The sequence below is a fragment of the Eriocheir sinensis genome, chromosome 2, assembly GCF_024679095.1.
Source record: "Eriocheir sinensis breed Jianghai 21 chromosome 2, ASM2467909v1, whole genome shotgun sequence".
Classification (NCBI taxonomy): Eukaryota; Metazoa; Arthropoda; class Malacostraca; order Decapoda; family Varunidae; genus Eriocheir; species Eriocheir sinensis.
The window spans coordinates 6471097-6494167 of NC_066510.1; the positions used below are offsets into that span (position 1 = coordinate 6471097).

A 23071-nucleotide genomic window follows, 5' to 3' on the forward strand; every position below is an offset into this window, starting at 1 on the left:
AACACTGCAGCATTTTTCCTGTAGCCAAGTATCTCTAAGTCAAAATCACTGTCAACCCCGGGGTGAGGGAATGCTCCCTTTGAACTGGATCTTGTAGCTCTCTTCTCACCAAATCAGTCACATATTCCATTCCTGCACGGTCTAATATGTATCTCTTGACAAGTTCACTATCGTTATACAGTTCCAAAGAGTCCTTTCGAACTCTAAATTTCGGAGTTGGGCTGGGCGAGGAACTCCGGCGGCAACGTTGATATGGGTCTGGGTCTGGGATTTACTCTTAACTTTCCTATTAAGTGTTTAGAAGTCCTCGCCAGCACTCCCAAGTTAATACCGAAGTTAATAGTAGGTATTAGGCTAATAGTTGGTGAAGATACACTTTGAGAGTGAAGTTAATAGTAAAGTCGAAAGTTAATACCAAGTTTAGTATTAATAGTTGACGAGGATACGGAGCTGATCTCTCTCTCTCTCTCTCTCTCTCTCTCTCTCTCTCTCTCTCTCTCTCTCTCTCACACACACACACACACACACACCTTCAATAATTTTTCCTCCTTCTCCTCCTTTGCTGCTGCCCTAATTAACCTTTATCTTCTTTTAATCCCTCCGTTAAGCCTCAGGTCAAGTCATTACCGGCTTAGGTTTGACCTTCCGAAAGGTGACGGGAACATGGACAGGAACTGTCTCGTAACATCTCTGACTCGGGCACCAGTTTCCGAAAAGTGTTTACCAACACATTTCAGTAGTTGTTCTAGTTATTCTCTTGGAGGTTTTTCATCGCAGGCGACAGAGCATCCATTTATGATGAGGACTGAACGTCTCAGAACACAACTCTGACAGTACTTGACCACATAATACATGATCAACGAAAGCGCACCCATCCATCCAAAACTGCCATGCTGTCAGTAAACCAATCAGCAGCACGGGGCTGTCAGGCTCCAGGGTGGATCCTCCTAACACGGGGGGACTCTCGCCACTGGTAGTTCAGTGGTAGAGCGTTGCATTGTCAGGCTCCATGGTCTGGCAAGCGGAGGTTCGAGCACTCGGGGGGATTTTTCTACTGCCAGAGGAGCGGTTACTGTCCCCCCTTGAGCAAGGGGGATGGGAGGGTGCTGTGTGAAGGTCCCGGCAGTATCCAGAGATCGACTAAACACACACACACACACACACACACTTTCGTTTTCCGTCCGTCAAGGCAGGGCCCCCTCTGCCTTGTCTTTTCCCCATCCCCAGTGGGACGGCCTATATCACCCATAGTTGATTCAGCAAAAAAGGGGAGAGACTGCACGTGGGTGTGTTGACCCTTGAGCCAGAAAAAGCCTTCATCTGTCCCTCGTTTTTTTTTCTTCTATATCGACATGGTACCAAAATGGTGGCGTGACACTTTTACTCTGTAAACACCGAGCAGCCGAACCACACCACAACACCGCAGTTATGTCCCCCATCTTCACTACTAGCCCCACACACTCCTTTCTTTTAACCTTTCACTTTTCCGTTTCGCGATTTGGCGATCACACTTCCCCCATTTGGGCGATCCCATTCGCCCAAAGTAAAACTGAGAACAGCCGTAGAGTATGTGCATCGGTAATGTGCTGATTAAAAAAACCAAAACACAAACAAAAAAACAAAGCTTGTGGTCTCTCACGAGACTACACGGTACGAACCGTGAGTGTAATAAAAACAATACTAAACATCAGTACAATAGAATAGAAAGCACGACCCTGGCCAAGAGACACTATTACATTCTCTGACAATTCACTGCATTCCCAGACCTTCCAAGAAACAGAGCTTAGTGACTGGTCTTAGTAGCACCTTATGAGCCGTCCATTCTTTACCTTGGCGAATAATGCCATCCGTTTCAGGCTGCACATGAACTCTTCTACCCAGATTCCACTGGTTGCGTGGCACTGCTTCACTCGTTATTATAGCCATGCAGATCACCCATTTTTAAAAAGGTGATGCTCGACCTTCCTCGAACGTTGCCACAGTAAGGGGTGATATCGTCTCAGCCAGCGCTTCCAAAAGTGGTCTGCGAAGAACTGCATGTGTTTCCACCCTCGGCTGTACTGGTTTTCATCTAGGAGTCCACCCAGAGGCGGGCTGCAGTGTGTACTGGTTCTTAAAATGTGGTTTAGGAAGTACTTCTTACTGGATCTCTCTCTACGTCCCATTGTACTCCTAACACCCTCTCTGTTGGTACGGCACTGGCTCGGATCAATTTCCTTCATCTCTGCAAGACTTTCTTGTAAAGGTATTGAGGCAAGTACTCCCTTGTGGTTCTGGTTCTTGTAATGGTATTGAGGCAAGTACTATCTTGTGGTTACGGTAAGTTTCATATCTCAGAAGGCTTATGCCACTTTAAAATTAGCTTGAAAAGCGGTTAGCAAAAGATAGAATGCTTGATACATCTTATAAGCCCTCTCTTTGATTAAATGAAGTAACTAAAAGCTGTAGCCGAGCACCCTTTCCGAAGTCTTCTAAAGCGATCGGTGGGGATCGTTCGCATTTGAGCATCGCCCTTCAGCTGTTGAGGGGACGTTAGCCGATGTGAGGGAACCTTTCGCTGCCAACTATACGGCCCAAGCTTCGTAATATGACATATTTTGTAATTGATCATTCCATCACTGTTTGGCATTTGCCTCTGCGTTGTCATGTAGTTTACCCAAAGTCCATCGGCGTTTTAGGTAGTGAAAACAATGAGCTGTGATTATCAGCAGTATATTGTTAATGATTGTGACAGACAATTGTCCTTGTGTCAAGTGATGACAAGAACATCTGATATCAAGATAGTGGAGGGGTGGAAGTGATAAAGGTAAAAATAGTACTGGAGCATTGTTGTCCGTCACAAAATTCGCCAGTTGGTAGAGAAAGGACACGCCAACATTTTGGAGGTCTCGATGAACTCGTGTGGTTCACAGTTATTATTGTCTAAATGTTTAAACTTATGGCGTAAAGCTGGACAGCGGTAAAGTGGAACTTAGAAATCGTCTGCATGGTGTTTCGTATACAAGCAAAAGTTTAAAAATATGAAGAATTGTCTGAATGGTGTCTCATATAGAAGCAAAAATGAAAAAAAAAGAATAGTCTGCATGGTGTTTCGTATTGAAGCAAAAATGAAAAAAAAAAAAATCGTCTGCTTGGTGCCTCGTATACAAGCAAAATGAAAAAAGAATCGTCTGCTTGGTGCCTCGTATACAAGCAAAATGAAAAAAGAATCGTCTGCTTGGTGCCTCGTATACAAGCAAAAATGAAAACAGAATCGTCTACTTGATGTCTCGTATACAAGTAAAGATGAAAAAAAAGAGTCGTCTGCAAAAATTGAAAAAAAAAAAAAATACTATGCATGTTACTCGACAAAAAAGTGCTAAATAATTTGCCTAATAAAGAACGTGCCTAATGATGTCCGGATATTTAAGATGTCAAATTATTGCCAAACCAGTTTGTCAGTAGTTGTAGGAAAATTATTTTAATGGCATAGCTAAACATATAAATGACTATCTAGGCAAGCATACCCTGATCATCGGCTCCCAGAATGGGCTCTTAATAGTAAATCTTGTCTCACTAATCTTATACCATTTTACAAAAGAGGTATACGAAGCGGCAGATAGGGGCTAAAATTATTATATTACATATCTTGATTTTAGTGAAGAACTCGACAACGACTTATGTAAATTAAAAGCCCATGGGATGAAAGGTAAAGTTTTGAGGTGGATTAAGGCGTGGATGGGTCTGGAAATAAAGTTCATGTAAGTGGGATAAATGAGATTAAGGTTATGTTACAAGTGGCATACCACAAGGGTCAGTCTTAGGTCCACCTCTATTTGTCATCTACATCAACCATCTAGACTGTGACAGTGAATAACATCAACAAGCAGGTTCACTGGTGGCATAATAGCACTACTATTCAGATCAGTCAACAAAGCTGTATTATAACAAAGGACCTAGAGGGCCTTAATAAGACCAGTTAATGGAAACTGCAGTTCATCAGCAACAAGTGAAGCGTTCTAAGTGTATGAAAAAATAGCCCTCCTCTCCTAATTAATCATACGTTGCATAAGACCCACCACATCAGATGGAACTGGGATACGAATGTGCGTGTGATGAGTGTGATACTGAACCCAAAAATCACTGTAATACTTACCATGCAATATTACCATTCAAAAGACTAAAATTACTTGCTTTACATTCTTTGTAAAGACACAAACGGCTAGTGAACCAACTGAATTTTTTTTTAGTGGTTTAACCCGTCCGCTGCGATTGGCACGGATTTATCCTTCACTGGTAGCCTGGTAACATACACTCCCAGGTCTTTCTCTGCCTCTGTGGTGGATAGTGGAGTGTTTCCCATGTGGTATTGGTGTGCTGGATATCCCCTCCCAAAGTGCAGGACTTTACAATTTTCTTCATTGAATTGTAGCTGCCACTTTTTGTTCCACTCCTGTAGCTTGGTGAGGTCTTCTTGTAGGAAATCCGCAGTCAAGGGGTTAAGGGATATTCAGACGAAGCACTTGTATTGAAAAAAAAATGTGAAAATTCAGGGACGCGTATGAAATGGATAAGTTCAGGTTTAGTTGGGAAGAAGGCAAGAGCTGGTACATGAACAGGGCGGTGGATGAGCGGAACAAATTGAGCAGAAATGTAGTTGTGACAAACATAATTGAAAGCTATATCTAGAAGTTAGATGTATTTTTAGATGGAGAGGGAAGCTGGTGTATAAGTTATAATCCACTCTCAGGAGCTGCCATGTGTAGGCTGTCTCTTCATATCCTTGTGTATACTTGTTAATAGTACCAAATTCAATTACTCCACGATATTGTTTGTTCATATATAACGAAATCAGACCTGGAGAGCAGAATGGCATGGACGAAGAAGCAGATCATTATTGCCTTTGTGATGGTTTTAACCGGCTCCATCAACACAATATCAGCCAAGTAAGTACAAGATTCATTTTCTTCTTTCTGTTTCCTCCTCCTGATTTTTTTATTTTATCAAGACTAACGGCCACCTTTCCAGAACTGACCGGCCACTTGTCAACGCTGACCGTAGGCCGTGTTTGTAGTCACATAAATTGAGGGAATATCTTACACCTAAGCAAGAATTTGAAACAAGATAATGTTACGATACTAAGCTAATTAAGATATTCATTTAAAAAATCTCTCTCTCTCTCTCTCTCTCTCTCTCTCTCTCTCTCTCTCTCTCTCTCTCTTTCTCCTGTATCGTGTCAAGACTGGGCCTTCAAGGGCCGTGACGTCTTTTTCACAGATGTGTTTGTTTGTGAATAAAAGTTTCAGTCAATCTCTCTCTCTCTCTCTCTCTCTCTCTCTCTCTCTCTCTCTCTCTCTCTCTCTCTCTCACACACACACACACACATATATATATATATATATATATATATATATATATATATATATATATATATATATATATATATATATATATATTATTTTTTTTTACAGCAGAGGAGTCAGTTCAAGGGCATAAAAAGTTAACAAATGTTAAAAAAAAGCCCTCTACTCACTGCTCCTAAAAAGAGTTAGAGAAGCGGCCGAAAGGTAGGTCAATTTCGGGAGGAGAGGTGTCCTGATACCCTCCTCTTGAAAGAGTTCAAGTCGTAGGCAGGAGGAAATACAGATGAAGGAAGATTGTTCCAGAGTTTACCAGCGTGAGGGATGAAAGAGTGAAGATGCTGGTTAACTTTTGCGTAAGGGATTTGGACAGTAAAGGGATGAGTTTGAGTAGAAAGTCGTGTGTGGCGAGGCCGTGGGGTGGGTGGGGAGGCGAGCAGTTAGCAAATTCAGAAGAGCAGTCAGCATGAAAATATCGATAGAAGACAGAAAGAGAGGCAACATGGCGGCGGAATTTATGAGGTAGAAGACTATCAGTAAGAGGAGGAGAGCTGATAAGACGAAGAGCATTAGACTCAACTCCGTCCAAGTGAGCTGTGTGAGTGGAGCCCCCGCACACGTGAGATGCATACTCCATACGAGGGCGGACAAGGCCCCTGTAAATGGATAGCAACTGTGCGGGGGAGAAGAACTGGCGGAGACGGTACAGAACGTCCAGCCTCGAGGAAGCTGATTTAGTAAGAGAAGAGATATGAAATTTCCAGTTGAGATTTTGAGTTAAGGATAGACCGAGGATGTTTAGTATTGACGAAGGTGATAGCTGAGTGTTGTCAAAGAATAGGGGATAGTTGTTGGAAGACTGTGTCGAGTGGATAGGTGGAGAAACTGTGTTTTTGAAGCATTGAAGGACACCAAGTTCTTCTTGCCCCAATCGGAAATAGTAGTAAGGTCTGAGGGTAAGCGTTCTGCCGCCTCCAGCCTGGAACCATTTAGTTCCTGTTGGGTGGATCTTCTATTAAAAGAAGTTGAGTAATGCAGAGTAGAGTCATCGGCGTAAGAATGGATAGGACAGTTCGTTTTGGAAAGATCATCAATGAACAACAGAAAGAGAGTGGGAGATAGGACAGAACCCTGCGGAACACCACTATTAATAGGTTTAGGGGAAGAACAGTGACCGTCTACCACAGCAGAAATAGAACGGTCAGAGAGGAAACTGGAGATAAAGGTACAGAGAGAAGGGTAGAAACCGTAGGAGGGTAGCTTAGAAAGCAAAGATTTGTGGCAGACACTATCAAAGGCTTTTGATATGTCCAGCGCAATAGCAAAGGTTTCACCAAAACAGCTAAGAGAGGATGACCAAGAATCAGTTAGGAAGGCAAGGAGATCACCAGTAGAACGCCCCTTGCGGAACCCATACTGGCGATCAGATAGAAGGTCAGAAGTGGAAAGGTGCTTTTGAATCTTCCGGTTAAGGATTGATTCAAAAGCTTTAGATAGACAAGAAAGCAAAGCTATAGGGCGGTAGTTTGAGGGATTGGAACGGTCACCCTCCTTAGGCACAGGCTGTATGAAGGCATACTTCCAGCAGGAAGGAAAGGTAGATGTTGACAGGCAGAGGCGAAAGAGTTTGACCAGGCACAGTTTTTAAGGACAATAGGAGGCACTACATCAGATCCATAAACCCTCTGAGGATTAAGGCCAGAGCGGGCACAGAAAACTTAAAAATCTTAATAACAGGCAACAAGGAGTCAGAGGGGGGATGAGTAGGAGGAATATGCCCAGAATCGTCCAGAGTGGAGTTTTTAGAGAAAGTTTGAGAGAAGAGTTCAGCATTAGAGATAAATGAGACGGCGGTGTTGCTGTCAGGACTAAGGAGAGGAGGGAAAGATGAGGAAGTGAAATTGGAGACGTTTTTGGCTAGATGCCAGAAGTCACGGGAAGAATTAGAAAAAGCAAGGTTTTGGCATTTCCTATCAATGAAGGAGTTTTTGGCAAGTCGGAGAATAGATTTGGCACAATTCCGGGCAGAAATGTAAAGATTATGGTTAGCGGGAGTTCGAAGGCTCTGGTATCTTTTTTGAGCTGCCTCTCTATCTTTGACAGCACGAGAACAAGCGTGATTAAACCAATGCTTTTTAGCATGAGGAGTAGATAAAGTACGTGGAATGTATGCCTCCATTCCAGAGACAATCACCTCAGTGATGCGCTGGGCACACATAGAGGGGACTCTATCCTTGAAGCAATAATCATTCCGCGGGAAATCGGAAAAGTACATCCTCAGGTCGTCCCACCGAGCTGAAGCAAAATGCCAGAAGCATCGGTGGGTCCAGAGGGCGTACAGGAGCGTTAGGACAGGATACAGAAATGAGGTTGTGATCGGAGGAGCCCAACGGAGAGAACAGTTTGACAGAGTAAGCAGAAGGGTTAGAGGTAAGGAAGAGATCTAGTATGTTGGGCCTGTCTCCAAGATGGTCGGGAATACGTATAGGGTGCTGAACCAACTGCTCTAGGTCATTGAGGAGAGCAAAGTTGTAGGCTTGTTCACCAGGCTGGTCAGTGAAAGAGGATGAAAGCCAAAGCTGGTGGTGAACATTGAAATCTCCCAAGATGGAGATTTCAGCGAAGGGAGAGTGGGTCAAGATGTGCTCCACTTTAGACTTCAAGTAGTCAAAGAATTTTACATAGTTAGTAGAGTTAGGTGAGAGATAAACAGCACAGATGTATTTAGTAGTAGAATAACAATGAAGTCTTAGCCAGATGGTGGAAAATTCTGAAGAGTCAAGGTCGTGGGCACGAGAGCAAGTGATGTCGTTGCGCACGTAGGCGCAACACCCAGCTTTGGATTGAAATTTAGGATAGAGATAGTAGGAGAGAACAGAGTAGAGATTGCTGTCAGTAGCCTCAGAAACCTGTGTTTCGGTGTGGAAAAGGTGAGGTTTAGAGGAGGAAATATATATATATATATATATATATATATATATATATATATATATATATATATATATATATATATATATATATATATATATATTTATATATATATATATATATATTTTTTTTCAACAAAGGAGACAGCTCAAGGGCACAAAAAAGAAAACAAAAATTAAAAAAGCCCGCTACTCGCTGCTCCCAAAAACGAATCAAAAGAGGTGGCCGAAAGAAAGGTCAATTTCGGGAGGAGAGGTGTCCTGATACCCTCCTTTTGAAAGAGTTCAAGTCGTAGGCACGAGGAAATACAGATGAAGGATGATTGTTGCAGAGTTTACCAGCGTGAGGGATGAAAGAGTGAAGATGCTGGTTAACTCTTGCATAAGGGGTTTGGACTGTATAGGGATGAGCATGAGTAGAAAGTCGTGTGCAGCGGGGCCGCGGGAAGGAGGGAGGCATGCAGTTAGCAAGTTCAGAAGAGCAGTCAGCGTGGAAATATCGATAGAAGATAAAAAGAGAGGCAACATCGCGGCGGAATTTAAGAGGTAGAAGACTATCAGTAGGAGGAGGAGAGCTGATGAGACGAAGAGCCTTAGACTCCACTCTGTCCAGAAGAGCTATGTGAGTGGAGCCTCCCCACACGTGAGATGCATACTCCATACGAGGGCGGACAAGGCCCCTGTATATGGATAGCAACTGCGCGGGGGAGAAGAACTGGTGGAGACAATACAGAACGCCCAACCTCGAGGAAGCTGATTTAGCGAGAGAGGAGATATGAAGTTTCCAGTTGAGATTTTGAGTTAAGGATAAACCGAGGATGTTTAGTGTTGAAGACGGTGACAGCTGAGTGTTTTCGAAGAATAGGAGATAGGTGTTTGGAAGATTGTGTCGAGTTGATAGGTGGAGAAATAGAGTTTTTGAGGCATTGAAGGACACAAGGTTCCTTCTGCTCCAATCGGAAATGATGGCAAGGTCTGAGGTTAAGCGTATATATATATATATATATATATATATATATATATATATATATATATATATATATATATATATATATATATATATATATATAAACTACTTCCAGTGAGGAATATAAGGGAGGCGAGGGGGTGCTGCAAGCCTATCGAAGACCTTCACCTGTTCTCAATTTCCGTTTCTCTATCCCCAGAGTGTAGTTCAGGATGGTCTCTAAGGACAAAGTCTCTCATTGTTGAAGAATAGTGGATAGGTGTTTGGATTGCTTGATTGATTGGGGTGTTTGGTCTTGGCGCCGCAACTGCAGGGTCATGTGGCGCCGAATAAAAGACTAAATGAACTATACTTTAAGACTAAAACAAACCGTAATGCATTAAAAACAATGTAAAATAAATACTTAATAAAAGGACAATAAAACCTACAGGAGGTTGAGGACGCCAGCCTCCTGTAGGAAGTCAAAAACATCTTGTCCCGGGGAGAGTGCCTTCTCCCCGAGCACCAGAGAGAGAGAAGCTCCCATCTCCGCCCCGACACCGGGGGAGGTACCGCTTTCGCAGGTCCCTCAGACTAGGGCACTCGACCAGCAAGTGCCGAACAGTCAGGGGGACGAAACAGTCATCACAGAAGGGCTGAGATCCCCGGGACATGAAGAAGCCATGTGTATATCTCGTGTGACCAATCCTAAGGCGGGCCAGGACAGTCTCCTTCTTACGGCTTCTTAAATGGGAGTAAGACCAGGGACGCACAGCACTGGTTTTGACTTCTCCCAACTTTGTCGTGCCAATCACAGCCGCCCACCTGCGCTGCTACACACTCTGGAGTGCGGACCGCACTGTGGGATACAAGTCCCTAATTGGAAAAACGCACTGTGAGGGAGGGCGATAAGCAGCGGCCCGCGCCACCTCATCGGCCTCCTCATTACCACGCACAGAGACGTGGGCAGGTAGCCAACAGGTCACCCGATGCCCACGCCTTTTTGCTAGAACTAGCCAGGTAAAAATACCTAAAACAATAGGATGGATGCTCCTAAAATCTTCTATTGCTGACAGGGCTGGCTGTGAGTCAGAGTAGACAGTAAAAGTATCAACAAGCAAAGTGAAAATGGTGCGGATAGCTAAAAGAATGGCAGAGTTTAGCGGTAAAAATTGAGGCTAGGGCAGGTAAAATTCTAGAACGGGAAAAGTCTGGAAAGACAACTCCAAATCTAACGCCAGCATCGGTGATGATTATTGGGGCGTTCCCTGCTTGGCGCTGCAACTGCGCTGAACTAAATGCTAAACTAAGTGCACTTCCAAACTATATAAAACTGTTTAAAATTTAAACATGATAAAAACAACACTAATCAAACTATATAGAACCGCTTAAAATCAAAAACATGATAAAAACAACACCAGCATCGGATTTGGAGCCGTCCGTGTATACTGGTACAAACGTAGCGTGACTAGGTGTATGGGACAGGAACAACTGTCGAGCAGCTGACGTCGAGACGTTTGCTTTGGGGAAGTTGAAGTACCAAAAGAAATGTGTGTTTGGAAACTCCCACGGTGCGATGGGGGATACCTGATAAACTGCTATAGGAAGTATGATAGTGAGAGGTCCCCAATGACATTCCGGACACGGAAACCAAAGGGGCGAAGTAGGAGAGGTTTGTTTCTGTATGTTATATCTACATTGGTATCTATGGCAACGGTGTATGCAGGGTTGTTAAGTTGGCGTTGTACGCAATACCACTACTTAATCAGATTGATTGATTAATTATTGGAATATTTGTCTTGGCGCCCCAACTGCATGGTCATGTGGCCCCGAATAAAATATTAAATAAAATTATTTTAAAACTATACCAAACAGTATTTAATTAAAAATAAGGTAAAAGAATGACTCAATAAAAGGACAATAAAACCTACAGGAGGCTGAGGACGCTACCCTCCTGTAGGAAGCCATAAACGTCATGTCCCGGGGAGAGTGCCTTTTCCCCCAGCACCAGAGAAATGGAGAAACTCTCGTCTCCACCCCGACACCGGGGAAGGTACCGCTCTCGCAGGTCCCCCAGACTGGGGCACTCGACCAGAAAGTCCCAAAGTCAAGGGGACCAAACAGTCATCACAGTAGGGCTAAACTCCCCGGGACATGAGGAAGCCATGTGTATATCTTGTGTGACATAGCTGGGCGTTATCGCGATAAGTTATCGCGATACTTTATCGCTGATAAAAAATTTGGGTTATCGGCCATCCGCTACTTATTTTAATATATATCGGTATCTTCGTTACTTTTGTAACCAAACTAGCGATAATCGCTACTTTTTTCCGCCTCTCAGAAAAAAACGTTGTCTCCTCCCTACTGCGCATGCGTGGTTATTTTTTTTAGACTCAAATCAATATATCAAAGAGAAAAATAATTTAACTTTGCCCGAAAAATGATTATTCACTGCCTCAAATTTGATATTCCATATTCATTTGTGAGCATGCCATGGTATTGAAGGCACCCGGTGTAGTGTTATTTGGTGTCCCATCATCAAAAGCTGGCGCTTTTGCTTACAAACACTGGTCTCTCGTGAACTGTGCATGGTGAGACTAGTAAGCGTAGCCCTGTACAGTCTCACAAAGCTTTTTAACACATTAAGAGTTGCTGGAAGGCTGAATCAGACAAACAGTACCAACTCGTAGAGAGTGTCGTTCTAGAAACAGCGAGGATGGTGGTAGTGGTACTGTATGTCTGATTCAGCCTTCCGGCAACTTTTAATTACGGTTAAAATGCTTTGTGAGACTGTACAGGTCTACGCTTGCTGGTCTGAGCATGCGCAGTTCACGAGAGACCAGTGTTTGTAAACAAAAGCGCCAGCTTTTGACGGTGGGAACGACAAATAACACAACACCGGTTCAGGCGTTTCTAGTATTACCGTCCATATGTACGTTTCAACGTGTGGTTTTAAGGTTTTGTAAGTTTTCTAAAATACAGATGATGAAAATTTGAGTTCATCTATGTTTTTTATTTGAAATATTAATATCGCTAGCTAGTATCGGAATTGTGGGTTTATATCGGGTATCGGTATCGGTTATCGCCTATATTTGTGTTTCCAGTTAACGAATATCGGTTATCACCGTTACGGTTTTCCATTATCAGTTATCGGTTATCGGGAATAATGTTTTTTGTTATCGTGCCCAGCTATGTTGTGTGACCGATTCTAAGACAGTATCCTTCCTGCGGCTTCTTAAATGGGAATAAGACCAGGGACGCACATCCCTGGTTGTGATTTCCCCCATCTTTGTCGTGGCAAACACAGCCGCCCACCAGAGCTGCCACACACACTGGAGTGCGGACCGCACGGTGGAATACAAGTCCCTAGTTGGAAGAGCGCACTGTGATGGAGTGCGATAAGCAGCGGCCCGCGCCACCTCATCGGTCCCCTCATTACCACGCACAGAGACATGGGCAGGTACCCAGCAGAAGGTCACCTGATGCCCACGCCATTTTGATAAAACTAGCCATCTAAAAATATATAAAACAATAGGATGAGTGCTCCTACAATATTCTATTGCTGAAAGGGCTGCCTGTGAGTCACAGTAGACAGTAAAAGTATCAACAGGCAAAGTGAAGATGGTGCGAATAGCTAAAAGAATGGCAGAGAGTTCTGCGGTAAAAATTGAGGCTAGGGCAGGTAAAGTTTCAGAACGGGAAAAGTCTGGAAAGACAACTCCAAATCCAACGCCAATATCGGATTTGGAGCCGTCCGTGTATACTGGTACAGAAGTAGTGTGACTAGATGTGTGGGACAGGAACAACTGTCGAGCAGTTGACGTCGAGATGCTTGCTTTGGTGAAGTTGGAGTACGGGCATAAATGTGTGTTTGGGAACTCCCACGGTGCGATGGGGGGTACCTGATAAACTGCTATAGGGAAATATGGTAGTGAGAGGTCCCCAATGACATTCCGGACACGGAAACCAAAGGGGCGAGGTAGGAGAGGTTTGTTTCTGTATAGTATATCTAAATTGGTGTCTATGGCAACGGTGTATGCAGGGTTGTTAGGTTGGCGTTGTAGTCTGTACCAGTACTTAAATCAGAAGTCCATTTCTCTGCAAATCTAATGGTGGCACTCCTGCGTCAACTAAACGACTTGATATGGGGGATGATCGAAAAGCACCATTTGACAGTCGGACTGCCGCGTGATGGACTGCATCAAGTGTGCGGAGGCGGGTGGTTGTTCCCGATGTGTATACTTCGCAAACGTAGGACAGTCTCGACCCGATGAGTGCCTGGTAGAGGCGTAGGCGTATTGTGCGGTCAGCGCCCCATGAAATGCATGACAGGACACGAAAGAGATCGAGCGATCTCATGCACGTAGTTTTTAAGGCTCTCAGGTGTGGGAGCCATGTGAAGCGCTTGTCGAAGACAAGTCCTAAGAACTTGTGTTCTTCCACAATAGGTAGACGTGAACCGCACATGATGACATTAGGGTCTGGATGGTGGCCTCTCAGGCGGCAAAATTACATGGCAACTGACTTGGATGGTGAGAATTGGAAGCCATGATTCTTTGCCCATCTGGATATTCTGTCGATGGCATGTTGCAGTCTTCGCTCCGCGGTGGACATCCGAGACGCAGAGTACCAGATTGCCATTTCGTCGAGGGAGGACGACACCCCCTCTGGGAGCGATGTTGTAGCTCCATTTATGGCCACGGCAAAGAGGGTGACACTCAGGACGCTTCCTTGGGGAACTCCTTCCTGCTGTTCATAGAATGGTATGCAGGAGGTACCAACTCTTACGCGGAAGGTCCGTTCTCGAAGAAATCCCTCTATAAGCTTTGGCATCCGTCCACGTAGACCAAAGTTATGAAGCTGCTTTAAAATCTCATACCGCCATGTCGTGTCGTAAGCCTTCTCGAGATCAAAGAAAATGCACACCATGTGTTGTCGTTCTGCAAACGAGCGGCAGATAGCTGACTCGAGACGTACAAGGGTGTCTACTGTAGTTCTCATCCTCCGAAACCTGACTGGTAAGGAGACAGGTGGCCATTGCTCTCTTGATAGTGTATTAGGCGGAAGTTTACCATCTCTTCAAAGAGTGTGCAGAGGCAGGATGTTAGAGCGATGGCCCGGTAGTGTAAGGGCTGTGAACCATCCTTCCCAGGTTTGTGAATGGGCAGTACAATGGCTTTGCGCCCCTCATTTGGTATGTAGCCAGTGTGCCAGACTGAATTGTATATTTGGAGCAGGAGGGTCTTTGTGGTAGGACTGAGGTGTCGGATCATGGCATATGGGATAATATCGGGGCCCGGTGACGTGTCGTTGCAGTGGGAGAGAGCTGATTGAAGTTCCCGCATGGAGAAGGGAACGTTGTATGTTTCAGTGTTTAGGGATGAGAAGTCTAAGTTGAGTCTCTCCTGTTCTTCCATGTGCCGGCATACTTCGGGAGGTCTAGATTCTCTCTTAGACACAGAGGCAAATGCATTGGCTATGGCATCGGCGACTTCGGCGCTCCCTGCTATTATGTTATTGTTGATGTTAAGTGCAGGTGATGGGCTCGATGAGAACTTTCCTGCAATTTTGTGTACCCTCTTCCACACCTGGGTCATTTGTGTCTGTGAGTTGAGTGAGGCTACATAACTGGCAAATGATGATCGTCGTGCTTCTTCCAGAGTTCGGCGTGCTTGTGCTCGGGGTTTCTTGTTGGCGATGTGGTTGAACTCTGTCCTCTGCCTCTTGTAGCTGTTGGTTCATGGTGGCATGGGGAGAACAGGACACGGATGCACCAGGAACCGAGGTAAGGGCGCGGAGCTTTGTCTTTTCTTCAGGTGACGAGACTTCAACCAACAAGCTACCGTCCCCTTGTGGCATGATCTTGGGTTCACGGCCACAAGCCTTGATCAGAGAACGGTGTACTTAAAAAATATCGAGGTCATTTATCAAGCACCCATCCACAGATTTGACAACAATGTACTTCTGAAATGAAACAGGCTCATATATGCCAGGCATAAATTCTATTTGGGAGACTGAGGAGTCCCCAGTTTTACGTGAACTTACTGAACTATTCTGTGGACCTTTTGGTCGCACGGCCTTGTCTTGGGCAGACCCTCTAGGAGTCTAGGTGGTAGGGACTTCCCAGAAGCACTACCAGGAGCCGTGAAAGGCTCCAAGGTGGCGATGAGAGAGGACCGTGTGGGAGTTTCCGGGGACAGGCGGAGGTCAGGGAGAGAGGCAGGACGGGGCAAAGAAAACTTACCCATAAAAAGGGGTTTCTTTTCACTTCCCAACACCCCCACCCACCACGGCCCAACAAGGGGAGGCTGGACGTTGGGGCCAGACCGCACCCAACAGCCCCCAGGGGTAATGGAGAAGTATAGGAAGCCACTCCCAGGCGTTTAACGGCGGCCGCGGGACCGTTGCGATGGCCCACCCGGCAGTGACCGCTTGACCAGCTAGGATGGATAATGAACATGTAATGTGGAGACTTAGATTTAAAGCTAAAATTAAAGCAGTAAATTATATACTAAGCCCATTTGTGAGAAAAAAATTTAAAGAAATGCAGACTAAGGATTAAAGCAATAAGTGATATATTAAGTCCAGTTCTGAGGGAAAAACTAAAGGAAATGTAGACTAAGGCTTCTATTACAAAGGTATAAATCATTGTAACTCTTGTTTACCATTTAGTAAATAAAAATTTTCATGTGAGATTCATCTTTCATTTACCTACTTTAAGGGATTGAAAACAGATGGGAGACTAAGTTATTGCAAGAAAGAAAGAAAGAAAGAAGGAAGGAAGGAAGGACTACTAACTCATCTCTAAATTAATAAGGCATTATTGCTGGTTCTTTCATCGACCTACTTAACCATAGCCGATCCGACGTTTTCAAATTTTCGCGCTCGTAACACCTAGCATCGTACTCACTTATCTGAACAACGATAACGCTCATGAACACTAAGTACTGGTACCGAATAAACAGTGTAAAACAATAATGAATAATGAGTGAAAAGAAGCAACTGGAAAGTTAAAAAAAAGAAGGGGTATAAAAAATGGAGGTAACTCTCCCTCCCTACTTTCCTCCCTCCCTCTCTCGCTCGTTACAGGAGATATCTCCACTTGCCAAACTATCGTACACAAGCATCATGTACACACGCTAAAAAAAAACTATCGTTACAGTGGGGTCCAAAGAATTTCACACTGATCAACCCGGTAATCTCGGTAGGGTTGGTAAGGGTGCGATCACCCCCACCACCTCAGCTCTGCTGGGGGGAGGACAAGACCACCGTAAGGGAGGGATAGAGAGGAAGGGAGACACTGAGATACCAGATATCACCATAATATTAACGGAGTGATTTGAGTGCCACTTGTTTAAGCTTTTTATTAACAAATTATTAAACAATAATGCTCATATGATATACGTAACAGCGGTGGGTAGACGTATTGTTATGCCGGACGTGTTACTTGGGTTCCGTGTCACCGTCAGGAGACTCCGTGGGAGGGAGATATGTAAAAACTTTGCACAGTTTCTGCAGTTTAATGTTCTTCCTTATAGTCAATCCAGGAGGAACTGGCGGATTGGGGGGTGAGAGGTGCGGGTCAGCCCCGCCCCGCACCTTGCCACACACTTAATTTTAACACTTCTCGCTTCCTTTCATATGTCAGCTATTTACTACCTTTAAATGAATTTAATTAAATAATTGGATAATCCAATAAGGTCATATAGCGTTAAGATTGTTTCGTTTTTAAGATAATAACAAATATTTTGTATAAATACCACGACACTTGACAGTGTTGTATTCCAACGTTGTCATTCTACACATCCAGAGCCCAGGTCACTTCTCTCAAGGTCATGGAAGGGTCAGCAGGTGGGCCCGCCTCTGCCTCTCCCCTCCCTCCCTCTCCCTGCCTCTCCACGTCGTTGGCTGCACAGCCGCGAGAAAGAACTCATTTACAATGTAAACAAGTACTTTTTAGACGAAAAAACAACAGAGGATTTATCATACCACTCACAAGAGTAACTGCAAGAACAGCAAGAGCCACTAATGTTATATATATATATATATATATATATATATATATATATATATATATATATATATATATATATATATATATATATATATATATATATATATATATATATATATATATATATATATATATATATATATCTATATATATATATATATATATATATATATATATATATATATATATATATATATATATATATATATATATATATATATATATGGCTGGAGTAGGTAGGAAGACACCTACCGAACGGGCGCAAGCCACTCCCGGTGAGGTATATATGGGAGGTGAGAAGGGAGCTGAAGCCCTCCAAAGACCCTTCCCATGTCCTCACTAACCGTTCCCCTATTGTCTCACCAACACCGGAGAGTAGTTCAGCATGCTCTCTAAAGATAGATCCTCTCTTTATCCACACCACACTACATTCACACAACATATACACCTTTTCCCAAAATTAAAATTTCAAAATGGCGCACATACACCAAGCCTCGGAGTCCCCGCCTGGGGGGGGGTCCACAAATTCCCCCAGGGAGGACTCCCCTTCTGGCTGCCGACCCGAGAGGTGTCTTGATAACTCCTCGAACCTCTTTCTTCTCAATTTCTGCAACATTCGCGGTCTTCGCTCTAATTTTCATTCTGTGGAACATCATCTCTCCTCCTCTAAACCTCACCTTCTCTTCCTTACCGAAACACAGGTTTCTGAGGCTACTGACAGCAATCTCTACTCTGTTCCCTCCTACTATCTCTATCCTAAATTTCGATCCAAAGCTGGATGTTGCGCCTACGTGCGCAACGACATCACTTGCTCTCGTGCCCACAACCTTGACTCTTCTGAATTTTCCACCATCTGGCTAAGACTTCATTGTCATTCTATTACTAAATACATCTGTGCTGTTTATCTCTTACCTAACTCTACCAACTATGTAAAATTCTTTGACTATTTGAATTCTAAAGTGGAGCACATCTTGACCCACTCTCCCTTCGCTGAAATCTCCATCCTAGGAGATTTCAATGTTCACCACCAGCTTTGGCTTTCATCCTCTTTCACTGACCATCCTGGTGTACAAGCCTACAACTTTGCTATCCTCAACGACCTAGAGCAGTTGGTCCAGCACCCTACACGTATTCCCGACCGTCTTGGAGATCGGCCCAACATTCTAGACCTCCTCCTTACCTCAAACCCTTCTGCTTATTCTGTCAAACTGTTTTCTCCGTTGGGCTCCTCCGATCACAATCTTATTTCTGCATCCTGTCCTATCGCTCCTGTACACCCTCTGGACCCACCGAAGAGGCGATGCTTCTGGCAGTTTGCTTCAGCTCGGTGGGACGACCTGAGGATGTACTTTTCCGATTTCCGTGGAATGATTATTGCTTCCAGGATAGAGACCCTCTGTGTGCTCAGCGCATCACAGAGGTGATTGTCTCTGGAATGGAGGCATACATTCCTCGTTCTTTCTCTACTCCTCACGCTAAAAAGCCTTGGTTTAATTACGCTTGTTCTCGTGCTGTCAATGATAGAGAGGTAGCTCACAAAAGGTACCAGAGCCTTCAAACTAATGCTAATTATGAACTTTACATTTCTGCCCGAAATCGTGCCAAATCTATTCTCCGACTAACCAAAAATTCTTTCATTAATAGAAAATGTCAAAACCTTGCTTTCTCTAACTCTTCCTGTGACTTCTGGCATCTAGCAAAACATCTCCTCCAACTTCACTTCTTCATCTTTCCCTCCACTCCTCAGTCCTGACGGCAACACTGCCGTCTCATCTATCTCTAAGGCTGAACTCTTCTCTCATACTTTTTCTACAAACTCCACTCTGGACGATTCTGGGCATATTCCTCCTACTCATCCCCCCTCTGACTCCTTTATGCCTGTTATAAAGATTCTTCAAAATGATGTTTTCTATGCCCTCTCTGGCCTCAATCCTCAGAAGGCTTATGGACCTGATGGAGTGCCTCCTATTGTCCTTAAAAACTGTGCCTCCGTGCTGTCACCCTGCCTGGTCAAACTCTTTCGCCTCTGCCTGTCAACATCTACCTTTCCTTCTTGCTGAAAGTATGCCTTCATACAGCCTGTGCCTAAGAAGGGTGACCGCTCCAATCCCTCAAACTACCGTCCTATAGCTTTACTTTCTTTCTATCTAGCTTTTGAATCAAGAAGATTCAAAAGCACTTTTCCTCCTGACCTTCTCTCTGATCGCCAGTATGGGGGTTCCAGGGGGCGTTCTCTTGGTGATCTCTCCTCTTTAACTTACTTGGTGTCTCATCTCTCTCTCAGTTTCTGAAACTTTGCTTTTGCTTTACGCTGGACATATCAAAAGCTTTTGATAGGGTCTGGCACAAATCTTTGCTTCTAAAACCTCCTCTCCTTTCTTTCTATCCTTCTCTCTACCTTATTATCTCAGTTTCTTCCTTCTGTCTCTTCTTCTGCTGGGAGGGAGACGGTGTTCTCCCTTCCCTATTAATTAACAGTGGTGTCCCCCCACTTTCTCTCCTATCTCCTCTTTTCTGTTGTTCATTGATGATCTTCTTCCAAAACGAACTGTCCTATCCATTCCTACGCCGATGATTCCACTCTGCATATTCAACTTTTTTTTAAAAACCCACCCAACTTAACGACTCAAGGCTGGAGGCTGCAGAACGCTTAACCTCAGACCTTACTATTATTTCCGATTGGGGCAAGAAGAACCTGGTGTCCTTCAACGCCTCAAAACAGTTTCTCCACCTATCCACTCGACACAATCTTCCAAACAACTATTCCCTATTCTTTGACAACACCCAGCTATCACCTTCCTCAACACTAAACATTCTCGGTCTATCCTTAACTCAAAATCTCAACTGGAAACTTCATATCTCATCTCTTACTAAATCAGCTTCCTCGAGGCTGGGCGTTCTGTACCGTCTCCGCCAGTTCTTCTCCCCTGCACAGTTGCTGTCCATATACAGGGGCCTTGTCCGCCCTCGTATGGAGTATGCATCTCATGTGTGGGGGGGCTCCACTCACACAGCTCTTCTGGACAGAGTGGAGGCTAAGGCTCTTCGTCTCATCAGCTCTCCTCCTCATACTGATAGTCTTCTACCTCTTAAATTCCGCCGCAATGTTGCCTCTCTTTCTATCTTCTATCGATATTTCACGCTGACTGCTCTTCTGAACTTGCTAACTGCATGCCTCCCCCCCTCCCGCGGCCCCGCTGCACTCGACTTTCTACTCATGCTCATCCCTATACGGTCCAAACCCCTTATGCAAGAGTTAACCAGCATCTTCACTCTTTCATCCCTCACGCTGGTAAACTCTGGAACACTCTTCCTTCATCTGTATTTCCTCCTGCCTACGACTTAAACTCTTTCAAGAGGAGGGTATCAGGACACCTCTCCTCCCGAAACTGACCTATCTTTCGGCCACCACTATAGATTATTTTTAGGAGATGTGAGTATCGGGCTTTTTATTTATTCTTGTTTGCTTTTTGTGTGCCATTGAACTGTATACTTTTCTGTAAAAAATAAAAATATATATATATATATATATATATATATATATATATATATATATATATATATATATATATATATATATATATAAATATATATATATATATATATATATATATATATATATATATATATATATATATATATATATATATATATATATATATATATATATATATATATATATATATATATATATATATATATATATATATATATATATATATATATATATATATATATATATATATATATATATATATATATATATATATATATATATATATATATATATATATATATATATATATATATATATATATTTATATATATATATATATATATATAGGAATAGAGGCATACATTCCACGTATTTTCTCTACTCCCCATGCTAAAAGGCCTTGGTTTAATCACGCTTGTTCTCGTACTGTCAAAGAAAGAGAGGAAGCTCACAAAAGGTACCAGAGCCTTCGAACTCCCGGTAACTTTGATCTTTACATTTCCTCCCGGAATCGTGCCAAATCTATTCTTCGACTTACCAAAAACTCCTTTATCCATAGCAAATATCAACATCTTGCTCTCTCTAATTCTTCCAGAGACTTCTGGCACTTAGTCACAAATATCTCTTCCAATTTCACTTTTTCTTCTTTCCCGCCTCTTCTTAACTCAGACGGCAGCACTGCCGTCTCTTCTATCTCTAAGGCTGAACTCTTCGCTGAAACTTTCTGTAACAAATCCACTCTGGACGATTCTGGGCATATTCCTCCTGCTGATCCCCCCTCTGTCTCTTTTATGCCTGTTATTAAGATTCTTAAGAATGATGTTTTCTGTGCCCTTTCTGGCCTTAACTCTCAGAAGGCTTATGGACCTGATGGAGTGCCTCCTATTGTCCTTAAAAACTGTGCTTCCGTGCTGACACCCTGCCTGGTCAAACTCTTTCGCCTCTGCCTATCAACATCTACCTTTCCTTCCTGCTGGAAGTACGCCTTCGTACAGCCTGTGGCTAAGAAGGGTGACCGTTCCAATCCCTCAAACTACCACCCTATAGCTTTACTTTCCTGTCCATCTAAAGCTTTTGAATCGATCCTTAACCGGAAGATTCAAAAGCACCTTTCCACTTCTAACCTTCTATCTGATCGTCGGTATGGATTCCGCAAGGGGCGTTCTACTGGCGATCTTCTTGCTTTCTTAACTGATTCTTGGTCATCCTCTCTTAGCCGTTTCAGTTTTCCAGTTTCCTTTCCGGCCGTTCTATCTCTGCTATGGTAGAAGGTCACTGTTCTTCTTATAAACCTATTAACAGCGGTATTCCAAAGGGCTCTGTCCTATCACTCACTCTCTTCCTGTTATTCATCAATGATCTTCTTTCCATAACAAACTGTCCTACCCACTCATACGCTGATGACTCCACTCTGCATTATTCAACTTCTTTCAATAGAAGACCCTCTCAACAGGAATTACATGACTCCAGGCTGGAGGCTGCAGAACGCTAAACATCAGACATTACTATCATTTCCAATTGGGGTAAAAGGAACCTTGTGTCCATCAATGCCTCAAAAACCCAATTTCTCCACCTATCAACTCGACACAATCTTCCAAACACCTATCCCCTATTCTTCGACAACACTCAGCTGTCACCATCTTCAACACTAAACATCCTCGGTTTATCCTTAACTCAAAATCTTAACTGGAAACTTCACATCTCTTCTCTCACTAAATCAGCTTCCTCGAGGTTGGGCGTTCTGTATCGTCTCCGCCATTTCTTCTCCCCCGCACAGTTGCTATCCATATACAGGTGCATTGTCCGCCCTCATATGGAGTATGCATCTCACGTGTGGGGGGGCTCTACTCACACAGCTCTCTTGGACAGAGTGGAGTCTAAGGTTCTTCGTCTCATCAGCTCTCCTCCTCTTATTGATAGTCTTCTACCTCTTAATTTCCGCCGCCATGTTGCCTCTCTTTCTATCTTCTATCGATATTTTCATGCTGACTGCTCTTCTGAACTTGCTAACTGCATGCCTCCCCACCTCCCGCGGCCCCGCTGCACGCGACTTTCTACTCATGATTCTCATCCCTATACTGTCCAAACCCCTTATGCAAGAGTTAACCAGCATCTTCACTCTTTCATCCCTCACGCTGGTAAACTCAGGAACAATCTTCCTTCTTTTGTATATCCTCCTGCCTACGACTTAAACTCTTTCAAGAGAAGGGTATCTGGACACTTCTCCCGAAACTGACCTCTCTTTCGGCCACCTCTTTAGATTCCTTTTGTGAGCAGCAAGTAGCGGGCTTTTTTTTATATTATTATTATGTTTACTTTTTTGTGCCCTTGAGCTGTCTACTTTGTTGT

The 23071-nt window shown here is 43.6% G+C and overlaps 1 protein-coding gene across 2 annotated transcripts in view; it reads left to right on the top strand.

The window, feature by feature from the left end:
- Positions 1 to 2824: 2824 nt before the first annotated feature.
- The window catches only part of LOC126998916 (solute carrier family 35 member F6-like), a gene marked incomplete at its 3' end in the record, with an annotated part of 137325 nt that continues 117078 nt past the window's right edge, over positions 2825 to 23071 (top strand). The window contains 2 exon segments of one of the 2 annotated variants that reach the window (XM_050861165.1): positions 2825 to 2885; positions 4835 to 4925. In XM_050861165.1, the coding sequence (XP_050717122.1) occupies positions 4849 to 4925 (77 nt within the window). 2 annotated transcript variants of the gene reach the window in all.